Consider the following 21,738-nt stretch of genomic DNA (forward strand, 5'->3'; position numbering starts at 1 on the left):
CCAGAGCAGCCCGTCTGCCCAGAGTACACCTCCGTACCCTCCCCAGGTCCTTCCCTCTGCACCCCACCCCCCCACCCAGTGCTCACCATCCACCTGCTCAGGCCTCATCAGGGTACAGTGGGTCCTGCCTCTCTGCTCTGAACTTCTGGAGCCTCCGCAGTCAGTTTCCCAGGCCCCTGAGAAAGCAGGAGAAACCACCCCATCCAGGGTGGATCCATGCCTGAAAACTCATCAAGACCATTCCCCGGACCCAGAAGGCTGCTCCGATGAACCCCTGCAAGTTTCCTTCCCAGCAGGAAGAGCCATCAGTGGAAAGAGGCAGGGTCAGATCCCAGCTCTCAGCCCTGTCGCCTTGGTGGAGGCCCTTAACCTCTCTGAGCCTCAGTTTCCCATCTGTGAAATGGGAATAAGAATACCTATCTCCTAGGGGCTGGCCCCGTGGCCGAGTGGTTAAGTTCGCGCGCTCCGCTGCAGGCAGCCCAGTGTTTCGTTAGTTCGAATCCTGGGCGCGGACATGGCACTGCTCATCAGACCACGCTGAGGCAGCGTCCCACATGCCACAACTAGAAGAACCCACAACGAAGAATACACAACTATGTACCGGGGGGCTTTGGGGAGAAAAAGGAAAAAATAAGAATTTAAAAAAAAAAAAAAAAAGAATACCTACCTCCTAGGCAACAGTGAGGATTAAGAGAGAAGGTCTGTCCCACGCATAACACAGAGCAGACACGTTCCATGCAAGTAAGCTACTGTTTGCGTTCTTATGTATCTTTCACCTGTTTCCACCCCAGCCCTGAGATGTGGGCCCTGTCTGAGGATGGTAGTGGCATGGCCAGGGTTCCTGGGAGATCCCACTTTCAGCTTCCGGCCCCCCCCAGGTTTACACCTGAGGCCAGTCAAGCACCCTGGTGGGGTAGAAAGGACTCGAGGCTTAGAGTTGGGAGGCATCAGATGAGTCATTTCTCGTCTCTGAGCCTCAGCTTCCTCATCCATAAAGATCCCTCAGGACCTGTGTGATGATGAGGTCAGAGCGTGTAGGTGACACCAGGCCTGTGTGTGGGATGGAGAGAGGTTCCACAGAAGCCTGCAGGTCAGGAGGACCCTTAGCTACCCAGAAGGAGGCAGAGGGGGAGCATTAGATGGACTCAGTGTGCCACCAAATCCCATGTCCCTTGCCCAACCCAGCGAGAGCAAGACACTCGTGTTTATAGACACCTGGCCGCAGGCCATTTAACCACATAGTCCCTTTGGCCTGGCTCCTCTCAGACCCGCCTGCTCAAAGGATCAGCCCAGGTGTCAGAGATCATGAGAATGAGGGAGCCATTGCTGTTCCCCTAAGCCCAGAACAGGGGGACCCCCAGGCTTGGGCAGGCAGGCCGGCCTATGCTGACCACTTGTTGTCATCCCCTGCCCTCCATGCAGGTCGTTGGAGCTCTTGTTTGCCAGCGGCCAGAACAACAAGCTTCTGTACGGTGACCCCCCCAAGTCCCCACGTGCCACCCGCAAGTTCTCCTCGCCACCACCCCTGTCCATCACCAAGACATCATCGCCTAGCCGCCGGCGGAAGCTCTCCCTGAATATCCCCATCATCACAGGCGGCAAGGCCCTGGACCTGGCTGCCCTCAGCTGCAATTCCAATGGCTATACCAGCATGTACTCAGCCATGTCGCCCTTCAGCAAGGCCACGCTGGACACCAGCAAGCTCTATGTGTCCAGCAGCTTCTCCAACAAGATTCCAGATGAGAGTGATATGACTACAGAGAAGCCCGAAGACCCCTCGGCTCTCAGCAAGCAGAGTGAGTGGATGTTTGGGCTAAGCTGCCCCTTTGGCTCATGGGCCCACTGAGGCCAGCCCAGCCTAGCCAAGCTCCTGCAGGGCAGGAGGGGAAGGCTTGGGCATCCTGGCCAGATCTTGGTGGCAGTGCAGAGTCTGGACAGTGTGGAGAGGCAGCCATAAGCAGGAGCTCAGGCTGCAGAGTGAGACAGACAGAGGTTCCCAGGTCATTGGATTACTATGACTCCTATCATCAGGCTTCCTGCTGCCCTGATGACAGCTTCATCCTGCATCCCTGTGTTTGTCCGTCTCTGCAGAGGACGTCTCCTAGGCCAGGCCCCAGTCAGGGCCCAGGAGAGAAGAGATCATCAGACCTAGCTCCTACCCCCCAGGATTCACAGTGAGGCTGAGGAGCAGGACCAGACACAGAAACATGGACGCCTGATACCTGTTGTGCTAGAGGGACACTCAAGGGGCACAGAGGATGGGGTGGGGACACCACTGAAAGAGTCAGAGAAGGCTTCCTGGAAGACTCGTTACATCTAGGTCTTCACCAGGAGGAAGTGAGAGCATTTCGATAAAGGGAAGAGAATGGGCAAGAATGAGGAGCAAGGAAAAGCATTGTGTGTTCAGGGAACAGCTTAAGCTCAGCATACCTGGAATATTGGTGTGTGGGCAGTGGCTAGAGACGACATCAGGGCAGACTGGGACCTCCCTACTCTCAGAGCCCTCCTGACTGTTCTAGAAGGGCATTTGTTTGAATGATTGGTCTGGTTCTGTTTTAGATCCGGTCACCCCATATCGTGGGTGCCGCCAACATTGTCTTGGTTAGCATGCATGTGCTTGTGTGCACGCACGCGTATGTGGACACACACAAACACAACCCTGGGCTGGTCAGAAGCCCCAGGCTTTGAAGAAGAAGGCCTTTGAAAAGATTTTGAAGATGGTCAGGATTTCTCTCCTCTGAGATGAGAAGAGGGAAGTCAGGGAGCACCCCCCAACAGAGGGCATAGCCGAGCAGAGGTAAAGCCCCCAGGAGCCTCCATCACCAAGTGCCATTTACTGTGGCATGTACAGTAATTGTGTAGCGTGTGCAGCTGAAAGTCAGTAACCAAGGTAACAGCTTACCAGAGAGCCCTAATGCCATCCTGCAGGAACAGAGGATAGGACCCTCGAGGGGCAGTGTCAGGGCGCAGAATTCCATCTGACAGAAACCTGCAGTGAATCCAGGCCTGTCACACCATAAAATGCAATGCAAGACAGTCCTAAGAAGTCATCACATGCCAGGGTTCTTGACCAGTGATCCAGGGGCCCCTGAGCCTGTCTAATTGTGTACCACATTGTGTGTGTGTGTGTGTGTGTGTGTGGACATTCTTTTCTAAAGAGAAGACCTAGAGCTTTCCTTAAGTTTTCAGAAAGGTCAAGTGTAACTCCACTCCCTTTCTAGTTGGGGAAACTGAGGACCAAAGAGGTCGCATCTTTTACCAAGATTTTAGCCAGAGCTGAAGTTTTAATATAATTCATCAGCTTTCCCCAAAGTGTGTAAACCATGAATCTCTCAAGATTGGGGAGACTCTGTGATATATTGCCCAAACCTGGACACTTTGGGCAGTGACCAGGCGCAGGGGACAACAGGTATGAAGCAGGACTTTCCTAGGTAGCCATGGCAGATAGTTACCCTCACTAAGCTGCTTCACACACACACACACACACACAAAAGCAAGGGGTGTGGTAGTATCCTGCTACTCACAGTGTGGTCCATGGACCAGCCACATGGGCATCACCTGAGAGCATGTTAGAAATGCAGCATCTCAGGCCCCACCCTAAACCTCTGAATCAGAACCTGCACTCTAACCGGATCCTCAGGTGTGTCAGGTAAGGTCTGAGAAGCCTGGTGGAGCAGAAGCCATCTTGGAGATTTCCAGTGCCCATTAGCACATGAACCATCCCATAGAGCCCGTGCAAATAAAGCTGTTCACTTTTCTTCAACAGCTATATCCCACAGTTACGCTGTTTTGCTTCAGTAAATTATAAACCTGAATTTAAAAATCAATGACTATTTGAGAAATGTAAAATTATATCCTTCTTTTCTCTCAGGCTCAGAAGTCTCCGTGAGGGAAGAGTCAGATAATGATCAAACCCAGAGTGATGACGGTGATACTGAGACATCACCAACAAAATCTCCAACAACGCCAAAATCTGTCAAAAGCAAAAGTTCCTCAGGTACAATTCACCAATCCGAAACTACAGCTAGATTCCCGGAGGCTGTGTGAGACCCAGGCTGAGAGAGGCAGCAGGCCAAGCTGAGTGAAGGGGAGTGGGTGTCACTCCTCTGTTTTATGAGGGACTCGTAAGTGCAGGAAGCATTCTGATGCTTCATAACCCCGAGGGGAACTGTGGGTGCTGAGACAACTGCCTGGGCCACTCCTGCTCTTCAACTCAGCGGAGTCGCTCCCCTGACTCCAGACAAGACTGCATAACCCACCCAGCAGAGGCGGGCAGGAAGGCCCAGAATTAGGGTTCATTCATGGCAGATCCAGAAGGTGTTTCCTGAGTTCCTGCTACATGGCAGGCTCTGTCCTGATGCCTTGTATAGTGGCCAGGGTATTCCCATTTTTCAAATAAGGGAAAAAGCTCCGAGAGGTTGTGACAAGCCCACCCGAGTCTCAGACTCATGATCCTGAAGGATTTTCGAAGAGCCATCTAGGTCTCTGGTTCCCATAAAGTATCTCCCCACACACAAGAGACACACTTTGAGACACTCAAAGGTGAGGCAAGAGCTCAGGGGGGCCCTGCCTCCCAGGGCGGCTCTCCCGCGCCTCGCACTGCCTTCTCGAGCCCCTGCACCCACATGCAAGGCGTGGCCTGAATCCTGAGCCCGCCAACTCTCCAGGCCTTCTGGAGAGACCCAGTCAGTGACAGGGTCCTCTCTCTGTAGAGAAAGCACCTGACGCACCGCAGGCGTGCCACCGCTTCTCAGTCACGGAAGCCACACTTCGGAAATAAGCTTTGAGATTTGAAAATAAGGCATTTGTTCTTCACAGCATAAGTACTATTACTTTGAGTATTAGCATGGATTACTGTCCAGAGACTTATAAGATGAAGCTAAAGGTTTCCAGAGTCAGATTCTACTACTTCTAAAAAGTTGTTATTTTTAATAGCATTGCTATCCATGGCATACACATAGCTTTTCACATAGTACTAAGTACTTTCATCCATGTTATCTCCTTTAATCTTTACATCCGTCTTTTGAAGTAGGTATCAATATCCTTATTACCCAGAGATTACTGACCCTCAGAGAAGTGAAATAACTTATCCAAAGCTACCCAGCCAGTAAGTGGCGGGAGCGGGGGGCACTCGAGTGCGGTGCTCTCTCAGCCCCACCATGCCAGTGAGCCCGTCATATGAATTATCGATGCCAGACATCGGACAGATTGCGTGTTGGTTCCAAATAGACAAAAGGGTAAGAAAAGTCATGGTGCTGTCCTCAAGCGGGCCGCGCCCAGCTGGGCCTACGAGGAAAAGGGGCTGGGAACAGCAGAGAGGTGGCAGGGGTGGCTGGAGACTTTCTTCAGAAGCAGGAGGATAGTGGGACCTTCTGCCTCTCGACGGAGGAAGGCAGAGGGAGGCAGAGTTTTCCCTCCCCCTGAGACAGCCTGGAGGTGGCATGGCATGGGCTTGCCCCTTCCTGGGGACTTTACAGGGGGACAGACCCCACTCCCTACCCCACCCCACCCCCGGACAAGCCCTGGGGGCAGTGAAGACAGCCTGCCCATCTGGAGGCTGTTGTAGCCTCAGGACCCCCGGTTTTCTAACAGCCTTGGGCTGGAATGGGAAAGGCTGAGGGTTGGTTCCGTCCTCTCCACAGAGTTCCCGCTCTTTTCCTACAATAATGGAGTCGTCATGACCTCCTGTCGCGAGCTAGACAATAACCGCAGCGCCCTGTCAGCAGCCTCTGCCTTTGCCATAGCAACCGCGGGTGCCAATGAGGGCACCCCACACAAGGAGAAGTACCGGAGGATGTCCTTAGCCAGCGCAGGTGCGTGGGGGTCTGCGCTCACGGCCCTCCCGGAGGTCAGCCCAGCTGTGAGGCCGGCAACAACAGCCCTGATCCCAGGACCCTGTCCACCTCACGGTGGTTGGCGCTTGCTGCTCCAGGCCTTGGCCAAAGCTGGCCCTCCTGCCCGGAGGCTCTTCCTCCCACCCCTCCCCCTCTGCTACTGGGAAAACTACTCCTAGTAGAGCCCACTGCCTGTGGAAGCCTTGGGCACCAGCCTTCCCTCCCACCTCCACGGCATTGGTCCTGCCGCAGAGGCTGGAGTAGGGGCCACAGGGAGTTCTCACCTGTGCGGAGGGCCAGTGTGGCCCTATCTGGAGAGACTGCCAGAATCTTCCAGCAACCCCTGAAGATGCAGAGGTCCCGTAGAGATGGATGTGTGTGGACTGTGTGCACTGAGAAGTCGTGGCATCCAGTCTTACTGGTCAGAACCTGGCTGGCTATCACATATTTTATTGTCCCCTGCCCATAGCCCTCCCGCTCCGCAGCCATGAGAGCAGCCCCAGCTCACCCAGATCTGGGTTTGAATCCAGACCAGAGCCAAGCTCTGCTTCTTGTCCTCATATACCGTGTCTCCCCTCTGCCACGTGTGCCACCAGGGTTTCCCCCCGACCAGAGGAACGGAGACAAGGAATTTGTGATCCGCAGAGCGGCCACCAATCGCGTCCTGAACGTGCTCCGCCACTGGGTCTCCAAGCACTCTCAGGTGGGTTCGAGCCCCCAGGCGGGCTGCTGGGGACCTGCAGGCCTGACTCCAGGAACCACCTGCCCTGGAGAGCAGCTGCTGGCAGAATGAGGGGGAGGGGTGTCAGAGAAGCAAAGAGAGGGAGGGAACCCAGGCGTGTCAGGCCACTTTCTCAGAAGGGTCTGCTCAGATCCTCTAGGAGGAATCAAGGACATTCAGGGGACACGGGGTCTCTGTCTCCCCTCTCTGTCCGCAGCAGCGGTACGGGGTAGGTCTGTACCTCCCAGGGTCCTGGCCTAGAGGTGCAGTCAGCCAAGGGGTGGTCCTTGCTCTTGCCCAGTGCCTTCTACCTAAGGGTCTCTAGGCTCCACTGGTGCCTGCCACACCACCAATGACAAGGAGAGTTAGGCAGGGCAGCCTGCCATGGGCCGAATGGAAACTGCGGCCTCCTCCTCTGACCTGGGCCGAGATCACTGCAGGGCAGCTTGAACACAGTCCCCAGAGCCACCGTCACATCTTCCCTGCAGGACTTCGAGACCAACGATGAGCTCAAATGCAAGGTCATCAGCTTCCTGGAGGAGGTCATGCATGACCCGGAGCTCCTGACCCAGGAGCGGAAGGCTGCAGCCAACATCATCAGGTACAGGCAGCCCCGCCCCCTGGCCTGAGGACTCGCATATAGGGCTGGCCAGAGGCAGGGAGGTAGTGAGGACCCTTCCCAGGCAGAAGGACAGCCTCAGGCAGCTGTGCTTGAGAGGAGCCCAGAGCCCTGAGCTGTCTGGGGCTGCGTACCCCGCTTCTGTAGCCAGGCTCTGGAGCTGGTAGTCCATTTGTCCTTCCTCCCCTCTCCCTGCCCCTCATCAGAGGTTGATCTCCATTAGGTAAGAGCTGTGCATGTGTGCCTGCTTCTCCAGCCACATCCACAGCTGCTGGCACCTATCTAGTCCATGCTGTTCTATGTGGGAGCCACTAGTGACATATGGCAGTTAAATCTTAATTAATTAAAGTTAAATAAAATTTAAACTTCAGTTCCTCAGTCATGCTAGCCACGTATCGCTTGTGGCCGTGCCTTGGGTAGCATGGATGAGGAGCATCCCCATCAGCATAGAGAGTTCTGTTGGGCAGCGCTGGCTAGCCCCTGCTTACAGGTGCCCAGGGAATATCTGTTTAATTGAACTAAGTTAAATTGTCTGTCCCCAAACCTGTACTTTTTCCTCCTGCCCAGGATGCCTCTCCTGGTGGAGGTCAGGAGTCAGGAAGTCGCACGTCTGAGCTGGCTCAGCCAGTGACTTGCTGTGAGACATTGAGCAAGTCCCTTCTCTCAGCCTCATTTTTCTCCTCTGTAAAATGGGTGAACAATACCCACTGCAAGGGCTGCAGTGAGGCTGGTTGAGATCATACTGCTGCTTCTGCAGGTTGCTCACTGGGTGTCGAGCACAGGACCACTGTCCGCCCACTGCTCTCATCCGGCTGATTCAATTGGCCCCTCACAGCCCTGCCCAGGTGCGAGGGCTCAGGGTCAGGCCTCACCTCCTTCCTTCTTCCCTGGCTCCAGCTGCCCTCTCCACTCCACAGTCATTGTCTCTGATCCAGACTTTCAGCCACTTCCTGCCTAGGACTGAAGTCTCCAGCCTTGCTCCTACCAGACCATCCACTTTGCATTCCCGAGGCCTCATCATTGCCCCAGGCTCAAAGCCATAAAATCTGTTCCAGGACTCCCTCATTTTCAGTACCCACACCCACCCACACACACACACACACACACACACACACGCACACACACACAGTCAGCCCCCAGGTCCTCGAGTCTCCCTCATCATCCTCCCTGGGAGGCCCCTCAGAGTGTGCTGAGCCCCTGAGCCTCTTGGTCGAAGCCCCCCTCAGTTAGGGAGCTTGTTCTGGATGCTCCCTTGGGTGCGGGGGGAAGAGTAGGCCGTGGAGTTGGGCCGCCCTGGGTTGAATGGTAGACCCACCGTGCTCTGGCTGCAGGCCCTCAGGTGAGACATTCTCTGAGCAACTGTTTCCTTGGCTGTAAATACACTCAAAGCACTTTGGCCTGACTCTGAGGTCCACCATCATTCCCTACCACTGCCCAGGGCCCACTCCACTCCACTGCCTCCTTCCTTACTTTCTCTCAATACAGTCCCACATCCGGGCCTTTGGCCACCATGCTGCTGCCTCCCCCTCCCCTCTGTCCCTTGAATCTGGAAGGCTTCTCAGCACCTCCTACCTGCTCTAGTGCGCCCCTCTTCCCCTCATTCGTCCTATCATTCTACATGAACATAGCACCAGCCTCCTGCCCAGCCCTGTGCTGGGTGCCAGAGCTATGGGGACAAATCAGACCTCACTCTGCCCTCAAGGGTTTCCAGCCTGGGTCTAGCAGGGGCAGGTGCATACACAACTGTTCCAACATGGAGGAACTTGGGCTGAGACCACAGGAGGCTTAGGAGGTGAGGGAGCCCCAAGTGGGCCACTCACCCAGCAAGAGGGTCAGGGAGCTGAATCCTGAGAACGGACCATCAGGAAGAAGTCACTGAGAAAGAAAGGGGGACGAGGGCTCCTGACAAAGGGAATGCAGAGCAGAGACAGGGGTCAGGAGCCTGCCGAGAGCGGGGGGCTTGCAGAGTGTTCAGGCCAGTAGGGTTCGGGGTGCTGCCCTAGAGGTGAGGTTGGATACAGACTGCATGGGGCTCCTCATGCTTTCTTGTCCCCTAGGACTCTGACCCAGGAGGACCCAGGTGACAACCAGATCACGCTGGAGGAGATCACGCAGATGGTGAGCTGGGCCTGCCTTTTGCTTGCCTGCCAAGCCTGCCTTTGCTGGCCTTTCGCCAGCCTCTGGGGACCCTGCTTTTGTGACCCCCTAACAAAGCACGGTCACCCCCTAGAGTTGCCGTAACAAAGTCCCACAGATTGGGTAACTTAAAACGACAGACGTTTATACTCTCACAGCTCTGGAGGCCAGCAGTCTGAAATGGAGGTGTTGGTGGGGCCCGCTCCTCTGAAGTCTCTGGGGGAGGAGCTTTCTGGGTCTCTTCCAGCTTCCTGGCATAGCCCCTCGCATTCCATGGCTTGTGGGAGCCAATCTCCAATCTCTGCCTCCATTGTCACATGGCCATCTTCTCCCTGTGTGTCTCTGCGTCATGTTCCCTCTGTCCCTGTGTCCAAACGGCTCCTTATCAGGACAGCAGCCATGCTGGATTAGGGCCCACACTAATGACCTCATCTTATTCTGAGTACATCTACAAAGACCGTATTTCCAAATAAGGTTGGGGCTGGGCCGGTGGCACAGTGGTTAAGTTTGCACGTTCCACTTCAGCGGCCCGGCGTTCGCCGGTTCAGATCCTGGGTGCAGACATGGCACCACTTGTCAAGCCACACTGAGGTAGGTATCCCACATATAAAGCAGAGGAAGATGGGCAGAGATGTTAGCTCAGGGCCAGTCTTCCTCAGCAAAAAGAGGAGGATTGGCAACAGAAGTTAGCTCAGGGCTAATCTTCCTCAAAAATAATAATAATAAGGTCACATTCATAGGTACCAGGGTTTAGGACTTCAACCTACCTTTCTCTGAGGGCTGGGGAGAAGTCAACCCATAACACCACCACCTCCCTTTCATCATCCTCTGCCTCACATCACCCCCTAAGCCCTCTGTTCCTTCTCTGCTCACACTGTCTCTGGAAGGAGGAGGGTAAGAAGTCAGGACTGTGGTTGGTGGGTGCCCCTGTGTGCTGGCACTGTGCTAGAACATTAAAGACTCAAGGCACTCTTATCAACATTGCTGCAAGTTTATATCCTTATCCCCATCTTCCAGATGAGGCAACTGAGGCAGGGGGAGGTGAAGCAACCCACCCAAGGTCATGGTAGGCGGCAAAGCTGGTGCTCATGCTCAGAACTCATCTTGCACGTGACACTGCCTCATCCTGAGGAGTCAGAATGCAGCTTGCCACCTGCCTATAAATGCGGGATCCCAGGGGAGAGTTGTGCTTGCCACAAAGGAAGATGAGCTAATCGTGGCGCTCCACATGGTGGAAGGGAATGACGGTCTCATGTGCTTCCAGGGCTTGGGCCCACTTTGTTTTCCAGGTCAGCAATATGCACCCCATAGCTCTGGGCCCCTGCTATCATGGTGGCCAAGGGAGTTTAAGGCAGACTGACTTTGACCTCCCTGTAGGTGGAGATTGCACAGCCCCAAGCTGGCTCACTCCCCAAACTGGCTGAGTGACCTCCAGTCTGTTCAAAGTAACCAGTATGAGACCTGGGTTCTGGGCCCGTTGCTCCCCTCCATCAGCCCCCGTGACTTCCGCAGCTGACTCTCCTGGCCCCAGGGTTGTCTGAGGCCAGCCAAGGAGCAGCTAGCACCCTTCCCACGTCCTGCCCTGAGAGCAGCACTGCAGGTCTGGTGCCCCCTGGAATCCACATGTGCCCCTCGGGCAGGGAAGTTGATTGACCCTCTGAGGCAGAAGGCTGGGTGACCCCTGAGAGGGAAGTTTTCGGCCTGCACTCTGCTCCTGTTTCCACCAGGGGCCACCTGGAATGTTTAGCCTTCATGAGCGTGAGGGCCCCTTGTTCCTTCGTGAACAGCCTGAGGCTCTTCTAGAACAAAGTGCCGCTGAGTTGCCTGCTGACCTGACGTGTTCCCAGAGCCCAGAGAGCCTGTATGGGGCACCTCCAGTTCAGAGGAGGCCCCAGTAACCTCACCAGAGAGGTTCTTGCTGTGAGGGCTTTCGCAAGCCCTGTGAAAGGTGCAGGGAGTGGGCAGTTCCGGCCTCTGCCTCCAGGGTCACCCTCTTCCCTACGCCACACCTAAAGGGAGCAAAGGGAGCTACCTGCTCCTCCTTGCCAAGCTCACCTTCTCCGGGCCTGGCCTCTTGGCCACTTGGTCCCTGGGCCACTGGGCCATACCTCACTTGAGACCCGCAGGCCTCTCCCCAGTCCAAACCAGAAATTGGCCCTTGGCCCTGACAGTTCAGCCATCCTGGGCCCTCAGTGGGCTGAGCTGCCCACCTGCCTGCACCTGCTTCAGAAGCTGGGGGCTCCTTCCCCATGCGGGTCCTCACCCCTTAACACAGCATCTCAGGTGGCACCTGCTGCTCTCATCCCCATGTCCCTGCTGCCTTCCTAAGAAATTGTCGTTCCCTGATGGCATTGTGTTCCCTCAAACCCATGCTCTTGCATCTGGGCTTCTGCACAGGTCATTCCTGGCCCAGGGGTGACCCTGCCAGGGGGAATTCGTGGACGCCCTACCACACGCACGCGCACACACACACACACAGAGGCTGAAGCAGGAGCTCCCACACTCTGTCCCTGCTCTGGTCCTGTGACTAGAGCTCCTGAAGCCAAGGACTGTGTTTTCTGGTCTTTCTGTCTCCAGTATCTAGCAAGGGCCCGTCAGTGCAGGCCTCAGTGACCATTTGCTGAGGACGTGGAAGGGAAGGAAGGAGGGAGACACAGTCTAAGAGGGATGGCTTATTCCCTCGATATGGGGTGGACCCCCATTCCCTTGTGATCAGTGCAGCTTTCGGGCACTCAGCCCAGCTCGCAGGGACCTCTTGGCAGGGTAGCTGGCCCCTCTCCTCCCATGTGGCCCTGCCGGCCACTAGGTGAGGGGCAGGGGATTCTTGTTCCTGACTCATCCCTCAGTGGATGCAGGCTCCTCCCAAAACCAGCACAGTTGTCCCCTTCCTGAGTTTTCTCCAGCTCCTTCCAGCCCCTCCCAGATCCAACAGACTGTCCGTGAGGCCTCTGTGCCCAAGAACCCCTGGCCTCCTTGGGTCCCCCTCTTATTTAATCCCTGCCATAGGGACCTTAGTCCCCTGGCTAGTCTTTCTTGAGTCTTTCTCTTGCTCAAGGGGCTTAGGTGGTGGACAGCTTTAAAGGTGGTGTCCACAGGTGGCCCTGGGGACTAAGGACATGGTAACCCTGAGACTAAGGCCAGACAGCTGTCTTCTGGGCACAGAAGAGGAGCACTGTCCCAGGGGGTAATCAACCTGTGAGTCCATATCTGCTAATGGAGTTTAGAAGGAAATTTTATGGAACCAGTTGTGGACCGAGACAGAACCTAAAGGGAGTGACAGATCAAAATAGTCTGGAGCCAGACCACCTGGGCTCCCTTCCCAGTTGCCCGTTCCTGGCTGAGTGACTTGCTCTAGTCACTGACCTCTGGAAGCCTCTGTTGTCTCATCCACACACTATGGGGAACAGTAGCTCCCTTGCAGGGTAAGAGATGACTAAACAAGGTGATCTTTGTGAAGCACAGAGCACAGGCCTGCACACACACAGGGCATGACAAACCGTGGCTCCTGGCTCCCCTCGTCCCCTTTCTTCATCTCCCCTCATCCAAGTCTACCAGGAGGGCCTCCCCCAGTCACGCCCCATCCAAGCACCTGCCAGAATCGAGGTGGAGATTCTCTCAGAGAAGTGACCAAAGGCCAGGAGGTGTCCCTTGTGGGCCTAACTCAGGACCTTGCTCCCCTCAGGCCGAAGGCGTGAAGGCTGAGCCCTTTGAAAACCACTCAGCCCTGGAGATTGCAGAGCAGCTGACCCTGATGGACCACCTCGTCTTCAAGAAGATTCCTTATGAGTAAGTGGGTTTGGGTGCCAGATGCCTCCTCCGTCCTCTCCCTCAGGGGCGCCTTTGGTGGCATCCCTGAAGCATGTGCAGCAGACTTGCAGAGCTGCCCAGACTCTCCACAGCTGGAGACAAAGATGCATGTGTTGGAAGGAATGAGGGGGGGACATCCCTGCACCCTTTCTCTCCTTACCTATCAGCTGCACACATGCACACGCACTTTTCCAGAAGCATCTCTAACTTGGCACTCCTATTCTGGAGGTCTAGAAAATGTATGTTCATGTATGTGCGCACATGCACATGTGAGCAAATGTGCATCCATGCATGAGTGAGTGTGTGTGTGTGTGTGTGTGCATGCGCGCGCACACATGCGCACGCACCCCCCCTCCGGGAGCAGACTTTGGGGACAGCTCTGGAGTTTGAAGAAGCCCCAAGGCCTAGTATAACCTGCTCCGGCCAGTAGTCAATCACCCCCAGGTGTTCATTGTAATTATACTACTTAAATAATTTTGTACCACCCTTTCTTCGTCTAACGGTACACCAAAATGGTATTTGTAAACACCATTTTTAGTAAATGCACAGTGTTCCCTACCAGTGCATTAAGCCTTGGGATTGCTTTCAGTTCCTGCTTTTATGTTTAAAGCTGAGATAAATCTTGTAACTACTAAATATTTCTATGAACTTTTTACAGTTGTCCTAAAATAGTTTCCTGAAATTGGAATCACCAGATCTGAGGCTATGAATCCTTGTAGGACTTTTGATCTTTGCTTTCCAGGGAAGCAGCCCCTGGCCCTCTCAAGGCCTTTACCAACATGGCACCACCTCAGCTGGGTGGAGAGTTTTGGCAGTTTGGAAACCTGCCACATCTGGTTGTAGAAACAGCAGTCATTCTTCATATGCTCCCTCTAGGAGGAGAAGCAGAATATGTTTTCAAATACAGTGTACCTCCCCCGGTGCCTCCTGCCCACGGAACTCTGCCAAGTTCACTCTCATGGTCACTGTCAAATGAGGAGATTCTCCTGGGAGTCTTGGATGGTCTGTGGCTTCCCATGAGGTCACCATCACCAAACCACCCTGCTGGCTTGGCTTGCAGGCTCCTTTATCCTTTACCTGGCCCTTTTTTAAGGCCTATGTCCTCCCTAGTCTACGGACCAGCTTCTGCAAAGTGACTCTAGAATGTGAGTTCTCTTGTGAGAAACAGGATCCAAAGAAGACCACCCTTTGCGGTGTGCCTTTCCGTCCCATATCTCCACTCAGCCTCACAATAACCCTGTGAGGAAAGTCATTATTCCCATTTCAAAGATGAGCAAACCGAAGCCCTGAGACCTAAAGGGCTTGCCTGAAGCCACACAGCTGGTATGAGCAGAGCAAGACTGGAGCCCAGGCTCACTTGCTCTCTCAGGCTCTGCAGAAAGTCACTCCTCCAGAAATGACAACCACAAAAAGCAAATAAATCAAAGCAAAGACTAAGCTCATCTGCCTAGGTTTCCCGCTTCCTTCCTACAGGGAGTTCTTTGGACAAGGCTGGATGAAACTGGAAAAGAATGAGAGGACCCCTTACATCATGAAAACCACCAAGCATTTCAATGACGTGAGTATGGGATGGGCAGCCTTTCTCTCCGGGCTTCTCTTTGCAGGAGCCTCAAAAGGCTGCAAGGGGAACGGGCTAGAATCTGGCTAGAACCAGACCACCTGGTCCTCTTCATCCCCCACGCCCTAGCCGTGGGGCCTTGGGCTGGTTGCTCCATCTCAGTCTCAGTTTCTTCTCCTATTGAATGAGGCTGACCCTAGGAGGGTCCTAGGAAGGTCACAGCCGAGCCCTGGCTCTTAGTGAGCCTGTACTCAAGACTGATTGCTGAGAGGAGCCACTCCTCCGAGCAGCTTTTTGTTGAATCTGTGGCAAAGACATCTTGGAAAGAAAGGAATGAAGACCTCCTTGCTATGCTTCTTATTTTTAACCCTCATCTTAGTATTGAAAACAAGTAATATTTGGCTGGGGAATAACAGACAATTTCCCTCTAATAAGTACATTACCGAGAAGCCTCTGTACCTCCTGAAATTTTGGCTACAAGTTTCAACTCTCCTAGAAGTCATGTTCTAACCCTCTCCCTGTTTCTTGCCTTAGCTTGTGAGTAAGATGGCCTCATAGGATAACGTTACAGAGACCAAAGGCCACACAGACCTGGATGAAACCAAGGCCGGGTTTGAGCCAAGGGCTCATGAGAGTAGTGTCCCTGGCTAGGATCTGCATGACCCAGAATCTGGTTCCTCCAGCCCCTCCTCCTGGAACCCCCACCCCCAGCTCTCATTGTCCCCTTGATATGGGACCAAGCCCTGGACCAGTGTGTGTCGAAGGAAGGGCCTGGACTGACTCTGGTTGGGCACTAAGACAGCAGTGTATCACACACCCCTGCTCCCAGAATCTCGTCTAAGGGAAACATGGGAGCAACAGAGAACTGGGGGCCAGAGTCTTCCAGAACGTGCTTCAGGTCTACAGGGAGCATTCCCTTGGCTCTTTACTCTTTAATAAAGTAATAACTGCCCCTTCACTTGGGCCCTACCTTGTTCGGAGCACTGTGCTTTATATGCATGATGATCTCACTTAAACCTCACTCCAACCCTAAAAGATGGGGGCTGTTGTCACACCTTAGACGTAAAGAAAGCTGGGCTCTGAAGGGCAAATGCCAGAGGTCTCTGAACTAGTGTCTGGGAGCTGGTGGCCTTCCTCTGCTGCAGAGCGCCAGCTATGAGGAAAAAATCTCTCCAGCAACTTTCCCACATTTGCCCAAACCCAGCCCTGCAAGCACAGAGAGCCGTTGCTCCCAGCCTCGTGACAGCTCTGAGGGCATTTGCACGTGACACCTTCATTCCTCTGAGTTTAATCATCAACGCAAGTAAAGAGCCTTTGATGGCTGGAAATGGGACCACATGATTCTACTTGTCCTCACCACCAGTCCAAGGCCACAGCATATCCACCACCGCAAGGGACAGGGATGCCACCCCTCCCTGCACCCACCCCCACCCACCTCCACCACCACTCCCCCCCCATAGCCGCAAACACGCCCCACCCCCCCTGGGAGGGCCCTTGGCAGCTGGGAGGAAAAAAGGAAGCCCAGGTGTTGCAGCTCAGGGAGGAGCCCCGTAGTGAACACAGCAGCAGACGGAGAGCTGCACGTCTGTCCACAGAGAGTAGGTGACGGAAGCAGGCAGGCCCCAGGAAGCACACGTGAGGCCTGAGTCTCACCACACCTTACATGCAACTCCAACAACAGCGCCAGGCAGCAAAAACAAGTCCTTTTCCCGCCCTTGTTCCAGTATGTGTCCAGAACTCAAGTTAAGTCAAAGACTAGACTGTGAAGTGAGCATTTATTGAATGTGTACCACATGCCAGGCACTATGCTAAGGGTTTCATAAGCATCATCTCATTTAATCCTGTTATTTCCCTTTTGTGGATAAAACAAAACTGAGGCTCAAGGAGGTTAAATTGTATTCCCAATGGTACACAGCGGGAGAGCCCGCTTCGATCCCATGCGGTCCCCCTCCAGAGAGCTGCTCTCGTCACTGCTTGGCATTAGGCCACATCTGTTCAAATCCACCCTCTTTTTCAGGTACACTGAATGTGTGCCTCCAAGATGGTGATCATCAGGCCTGCGACTGTGTTTCTTAATCTCTCCCTGGCACAGGGCTTTCTGCTGTTTCTCAGTCCTTTTGGCTTGCTTTCTTCGTCTTGCTGAGGGGTACTGGCCAGGATCTCCAGTATCGGAGCTGGATCCAGGGTGGGGCAGGCGAAGGGCCCAGGGGGCCTCCAGTCCCAGCTCTCCAGGACAGTGTTGACCAGAAATGGCGATAGTGAATCTTGTTGGTTTGAAAAAGAATGCTTCTACTATTTCCTCATTTGGGATAATGTTTGTTTCTTTATCAAATTAAAGAAATTCTTATCTATTCCTTGTTTTCTAAGGGTTTCTACCATAAGTGAATTTTATCAAATTTTTTTTCTGCATCGATTAAGACGGTCATCTCGTTTTTCTCCTTTATTCTGCTGATGTCGTGAATGGCAGTTAGAGATTTTTCTCCAATATTTTCTTGCATTCTGGGGACAGATCTAATATGGTCATGGTATATTAAACAAATGAGTGTGTGATTTTCTTTTCTTGTATTGTGTGTATTTGATTTTGGAATCAAGATTATACTGACTTCATAGAATAAATTGGCAGGTCTTTTTTTCTCTATTCTCTGAAAGGTTTAACTGATCTTTTCCTTCTAAAAATTAGTATAACTTATATGTAAAACTTTTGAGTTCAGTGTTTTCTTTGTGGAAAAAAATGTTAACTGCTACTTCCATTGAATTAAGAGTTATACTATGTGTACTGTTTTGTGTTATCATTTCTTCCTGGTTCTCATCAGTACTTTTCCATCCTTAAGTAGTTTTACAGTCCATTCTTCCTAACGTACATCCTCTAAAAGTTGTTTTTAAGAAGATCTCTTGTGCAAAAGCCCTACAGTTTTTACTCATCTGTAAAGGGAAATCTATCATATCATCTTTTATCACTTTTATTTTTTTATAACGAGGTCTTTTTTTTTTTTACTTTTTACTTTGAAATAACTATAAATTCATAGGAAATTGCAAAGAAGTGTACAGGGAGGTCAGCACTTCTTGCTGCCCCAGCTCCTTGCAGTTCTAGCTTCCTGATGTTCTGGCCCCAGCTCCCCATCCCCCTGGCTGCTCCAGAGCCAACCCACATTTGGCTTGTTTGTGTGTATGTGACTGTTTGCTGTGGGAGCAGAAGAAAGCAGTCCTTAGAGATCTCTTCTACTTTGTACGTGAGGCCAGTGATGCCTCCAGATGTGTGTCCTCTCCAAGCTCTAGTTGTCTGGCGGGAGATTCCCTCAGAGCATGGCCCTTCCTCCTTCCAGATGAACTGTAGAATCACTGTGTCAAATTCTTGAGAGAACTCCCAAGGCATGTTTTATTGGACTGCATTAAATTCATGTATTAATTTTGAAAAGTGATACTTACATTCCCATTTGGGAATTTGATCTCTTTCTTCATTATTCAAACCTTTTATAACATTTATTAACTTTTTTCATTTCAACTATGAAACATCCTACATAGTTCTCATTAATTTAAGTTCCTAGGTAACTTACAGATTCCTGTTGTTATTTTGAAGATAACATCTTTCTCATTGTACTTTCTAATTTGTATTACTAATATAGAGAACAATTTTCAGTTTTGTGTATTGAGTCTTTAGCCAGCCACTCTGTCGAGCTCTGTTAGTTGTTCTAGTGGTTTTCCAATCCAGTCTTTTGGTGTTTTCAAACAGGCACTCATACTATCTGCAAATAATGATGATATATCTTCTTTACAATACTTATTCCTCTTCCTTTTTTCTTGTCTTATTGCATGGACTTAAAGATCAGTAACTTGATTGCTTCAGAAATCGTCCGCAATGAGGATATCAACGCGAGGGTGAGCGCCATCGAGAAGTGGGTGGCCGTGGCTGACATATGCCGCTGCTTACACAACTACAATGCTGTGCTGGAGATCACCTCATCCATGAACCGAAGCGCAATCTTCCGGCTGAAAAAGACGTGGCTCAAAGTCTCTAAGCAGGTGCGGGCAGGAAACTGGCACCATTGCCTGCCTGGGGCTGGGCTGGGGCTGGGACCGGGAGACCAGAGGCCTGGCCACTGGGCATCCATAGATGAGCAAAGGACAAGGCTGAGGGCCAACACTCCCAAGTAAAACAAAGAACCTCTGCTCCTGCATCACCTGCGACCAGATATCAGGCTCACAGATGTGACATTGGGACCCATGGGACTTTAATTCCCACTTGAATAATTAATACTGTAAAGTGGGAAGTATAAACCAGTGATTATTGGTCCCAACACTCTTCTCCTTGAGTTGGGACAAAAGAGTGATGGCCTGCTGGGAATCCCAGTCCAGATCTGCAGATTGCTGAGATGGTGCTCAGATGATCCTGCAAGTCCCTTCCTAGGACTCTGATTTCACCAGCCTTTTGGCCACCAGAGAGTTAGCTGGTCCCTGTTACCCACTGGATAGTTGGTGATTTTAAATGTGGGTTTGATTTTTATTCATTCAGAACATAATTCTGAAAAGCCGTAGGTGGATTCTTTCTCAGGAATAAAGTTCCCTGCACTAGGGTCACGAGGGGGCAGCTCTCCTGAAAGGAGGGCTTAATGGGGCACTTGGGTCACTTCCTTGGGGCACTCGGTGGATGCCCAACCCCAGCCTGCATATGTGCAGGAGGATGGACAGCCACCACCAAAGGACAGGGTAAGCCTCCGAAGGCACTGAGACCTTGGCAATAGTGTCTATGGTCCTGCAGCTGGGTGGGCTGTGCCGGGCCCAGGGCTTCCAAGGGGTCTATCTCATCTGGACCACTCTGGATTTCCATACTGTGTCCCTCTCATTGTTCTCTTTAGCCCCTGCTCCTCACTACCCTCTTCATGCCAATTGCATGTCACGATTCTACCCCCATAGCAGGCAGCAGGTCCATAAATCCCTCCTACTTAGATAAGCAGCCAAACTCAGGACAGCCCTGGAACATCTCCGCTGCCCTTCCACTACGGTCCAATCACTCCAGGCCCGGATTACAGCAGGACTGCAGAGGGCTGCAAGGGTACCCCTTGTATCCCAATGAGGTGGGGCCTCCTGTTGCTTAGCACACAGAGATGCCAAGGTCAGGACAAGGACTGGAAGATGCCAGTCTTGTTAGTGGGCCCCTGGAAAGAACAGAGGTTGGGAGCACAGGAGCTCAGGGCTGCAGGCACATCTGGCCACATGTGGCACACAATGTCATGAACTCCTGAGGTCAGGGGTTGAGCAGGGCTCCTGTAGAACCTCCAAGTCCTCCAGGCTGATCTGGCCTATCAGCCTTCCGCAGGGCTATTGGCAGAGTCTGAGGGGTCCATTCCATATCAACATCTTTCTTTTCCTGCCCTGTGCCATTGGAATGATGTCATCTTTTCCAGAGGCTCTGTAACTGGGCCCTCCTCTCCCATCACACTGGGGATTCTGTGAATTTCTTGGCCTCATTCTCCATCATCACTCTTGTCATGGGGTTGGGAGGCAACTACCTTGGTCATCCTGAAGTTTCCTGTTCTCTTAGGAAAGTGCAAATTGAGGGCAGTTAGAGGTCAAGGCAGAGGCCTGGCCTGCGTTCTAAGATATCATTCAGGACTTAGGGCCAGGCAACCTGGTCCAAAAATCAAAGATTCCTCTGAAAGCACATCCAGGCCCGCACCCTCGAGACAGACTGGACCCCGCTGGCTTCTCCCAGCCCTTCAGCTGTGCCATAATTGTACGTCTGCACAGCACCTGGCTCCAAGAGCTTGTGGGTGGCCATGGCCATGGCCTGGTCAACACCAGCCAGGGACAGTTCACTATCATCCTCCACAAATATCCCTTGGATACTTGTGACCTGCTGAAATGGCCACATTTCTTAGAGGACCTGAAATGTAGCCTCAGCAGCTAGTTTTTATCATTCCCTTAAATGTGCTGGCCCAAAGCAGAAAATTGTTATGTCCAAGTCCAGTCCAACCCTTGGCCAGAGTCAAGCGGTCAAGTTTAGTTTGAGCCTTCTGGTCTCCCTTTCCCCTTTCTTCCAACCCTCTCCCCACCTTCTTTGAAAACAAAACCTTCCTTTGGGAAAGATGATGCTCCACCATGGAATGATGCAGATGATTAACATGGTTTTGTGTGTTTCCCCTCCGAAGGATGGTTACATTTTAATAGAGACAAAAGCCTCTCTTTTACTAACAATACTGTTTGGCCTCTTTGGGAGGGAGCAGGCTTGGCCATCCAGAAATCTTCTGTTTGTGAACAGGAAGGGATGGTATTTGGGAAGCCATATAGTCATCTTTCTTCCTAACACTACTTCCAAGGCAGGCTCCTTGCTTGGTCTCTGGTTTCAATGACATATTCCAAATGACCCCATATTTCTGCCCACTGGGCATCCAGCAGAGATGCCCACGATCCTGGGGGCCTGGTATCCCAGTGAGCATCAAAGGATGGCAGCTCCTGGCCCAGCTAGAAGATACTTTAGCTGCTTCAAGTTGGAACACACTTTCTAAGCAGCAACTGGGAAAATCCTCCCAGGCCACAAGCTCCTTCCTAGACAGTAAGCACAGGGATGTAGAAGGAATCAAAGTCAGCCCAGCTTGGAGCCACAAATTAGTCCCAGGTGTATACAAAAAACCCACACATCATATCCTCTGTACATTTTCATGGCCTCTGAGCATAGCGATATTTCACCCAGAGCTATGTAGCCACCGGGGCCTCCTGATTTAGTGTTTGTGTCACCTACAATTCTAGAATATCTAGGATATTGCCCTTAGGGAACACCCGGACCTGCCCTCCCATTTTCCAGATGTGAAAGCTGAGGCCCAGGAAGGTGAGAGGGGTGGTGACTTGCCCATGGACACACTGAAGGTTGTGACAGAGCCCAGTGAGATCCCAGGTCTCTGGACACTCAGTCTCCACATCTGGCCTCACACCATGTGAGGTCATCCATCCGCAGGTGAATGGGAAAGAAGAGGAAGCAGAGGTGCAGCTCTGGAAAGACATTCAGGGCAGGAGGGCAGCAGAAAGCCTGGGGCCGAGGTGCACCTGAGCATCTAGGCTTTGCCAGGAC

General features: G+C 52.5%; 1 protein-coding gene across 5 annotated transcripts in view; it reads left to right on the forward strand.

Annotated features, from left to right (window-relative positions):
* The window catches only part of RASGRF1 (Ras protein specific guanine nucleotide releasing factor 1), a 112,092-nt gene that overhangs the window by 77,616 nt on the left and 12,738 nt on the right, over nucleotides 1-21,738 (forward strand). For 3 of the 5 annotated variants that reach the window (XR_011526174.1, XR_011526176.1, XM_070573035.1), the window contains exons 15-23: nucleotides 1,423-1,796; nucleotides 3,872-3,997; nucleotides 5,643-5,813; nucleotides 6,431-6,537; nucleotides 7,044-7,156; nucleotides 9,232-9,292; nucleotides 12,993-13,096; nucleotides 14,591-14,675; nucleotides 18,498-18,695. Coding sequence is in view for 2 of the 5 variants with exons in the window: in XM_070573035.1 (XP_070429136.1) it covers nucleotides 1,423-1,796; nucleotides 3,872-3,997; nucleotides 5,643-5,813; nucleotides 6,431-6,537; nucleotides 7,044-7,156; nucleotides 9,232-9,292; nucleotides 12,993-13,096; nucleotides 14,591-14,675; nucleotides 18,498-18,695 (1,339 nt within the window). In the remaining 3 variants the exon portion in view is untranslated. The remainder of the gene's footprint in view (nucleotides 1-1,422; nucleotides 1,797-3,871; nucleotides 3,998-5,642; nucleotides 5,814-6,430; nucleotides 6,538-7,043; nucleotides 7,157-9,231; nucleotides 9,293-12,992; nucleotides 13,097-14,590; nucleotides 14,676-18,497; nucleotides 18,696-21,738) is intronic. The other 2 variants (XR_011526175.1, XM_070573048.1) reach the window with 1 other exon arrangement.

Source organism: Equus przewalskii, chromosome 1 (assembly GCF_037783145.1).
Source record: "Equus przewalskii isolate Varuska chromosome 1, EquPr2, whole genome shotgun sequence".
NCBI classification, from domain to species: Eukaryota; Metazoa; Chordata; class Mammalia; order Perissodactyla; family Equidae; genus Equus; species Equus przewalskii.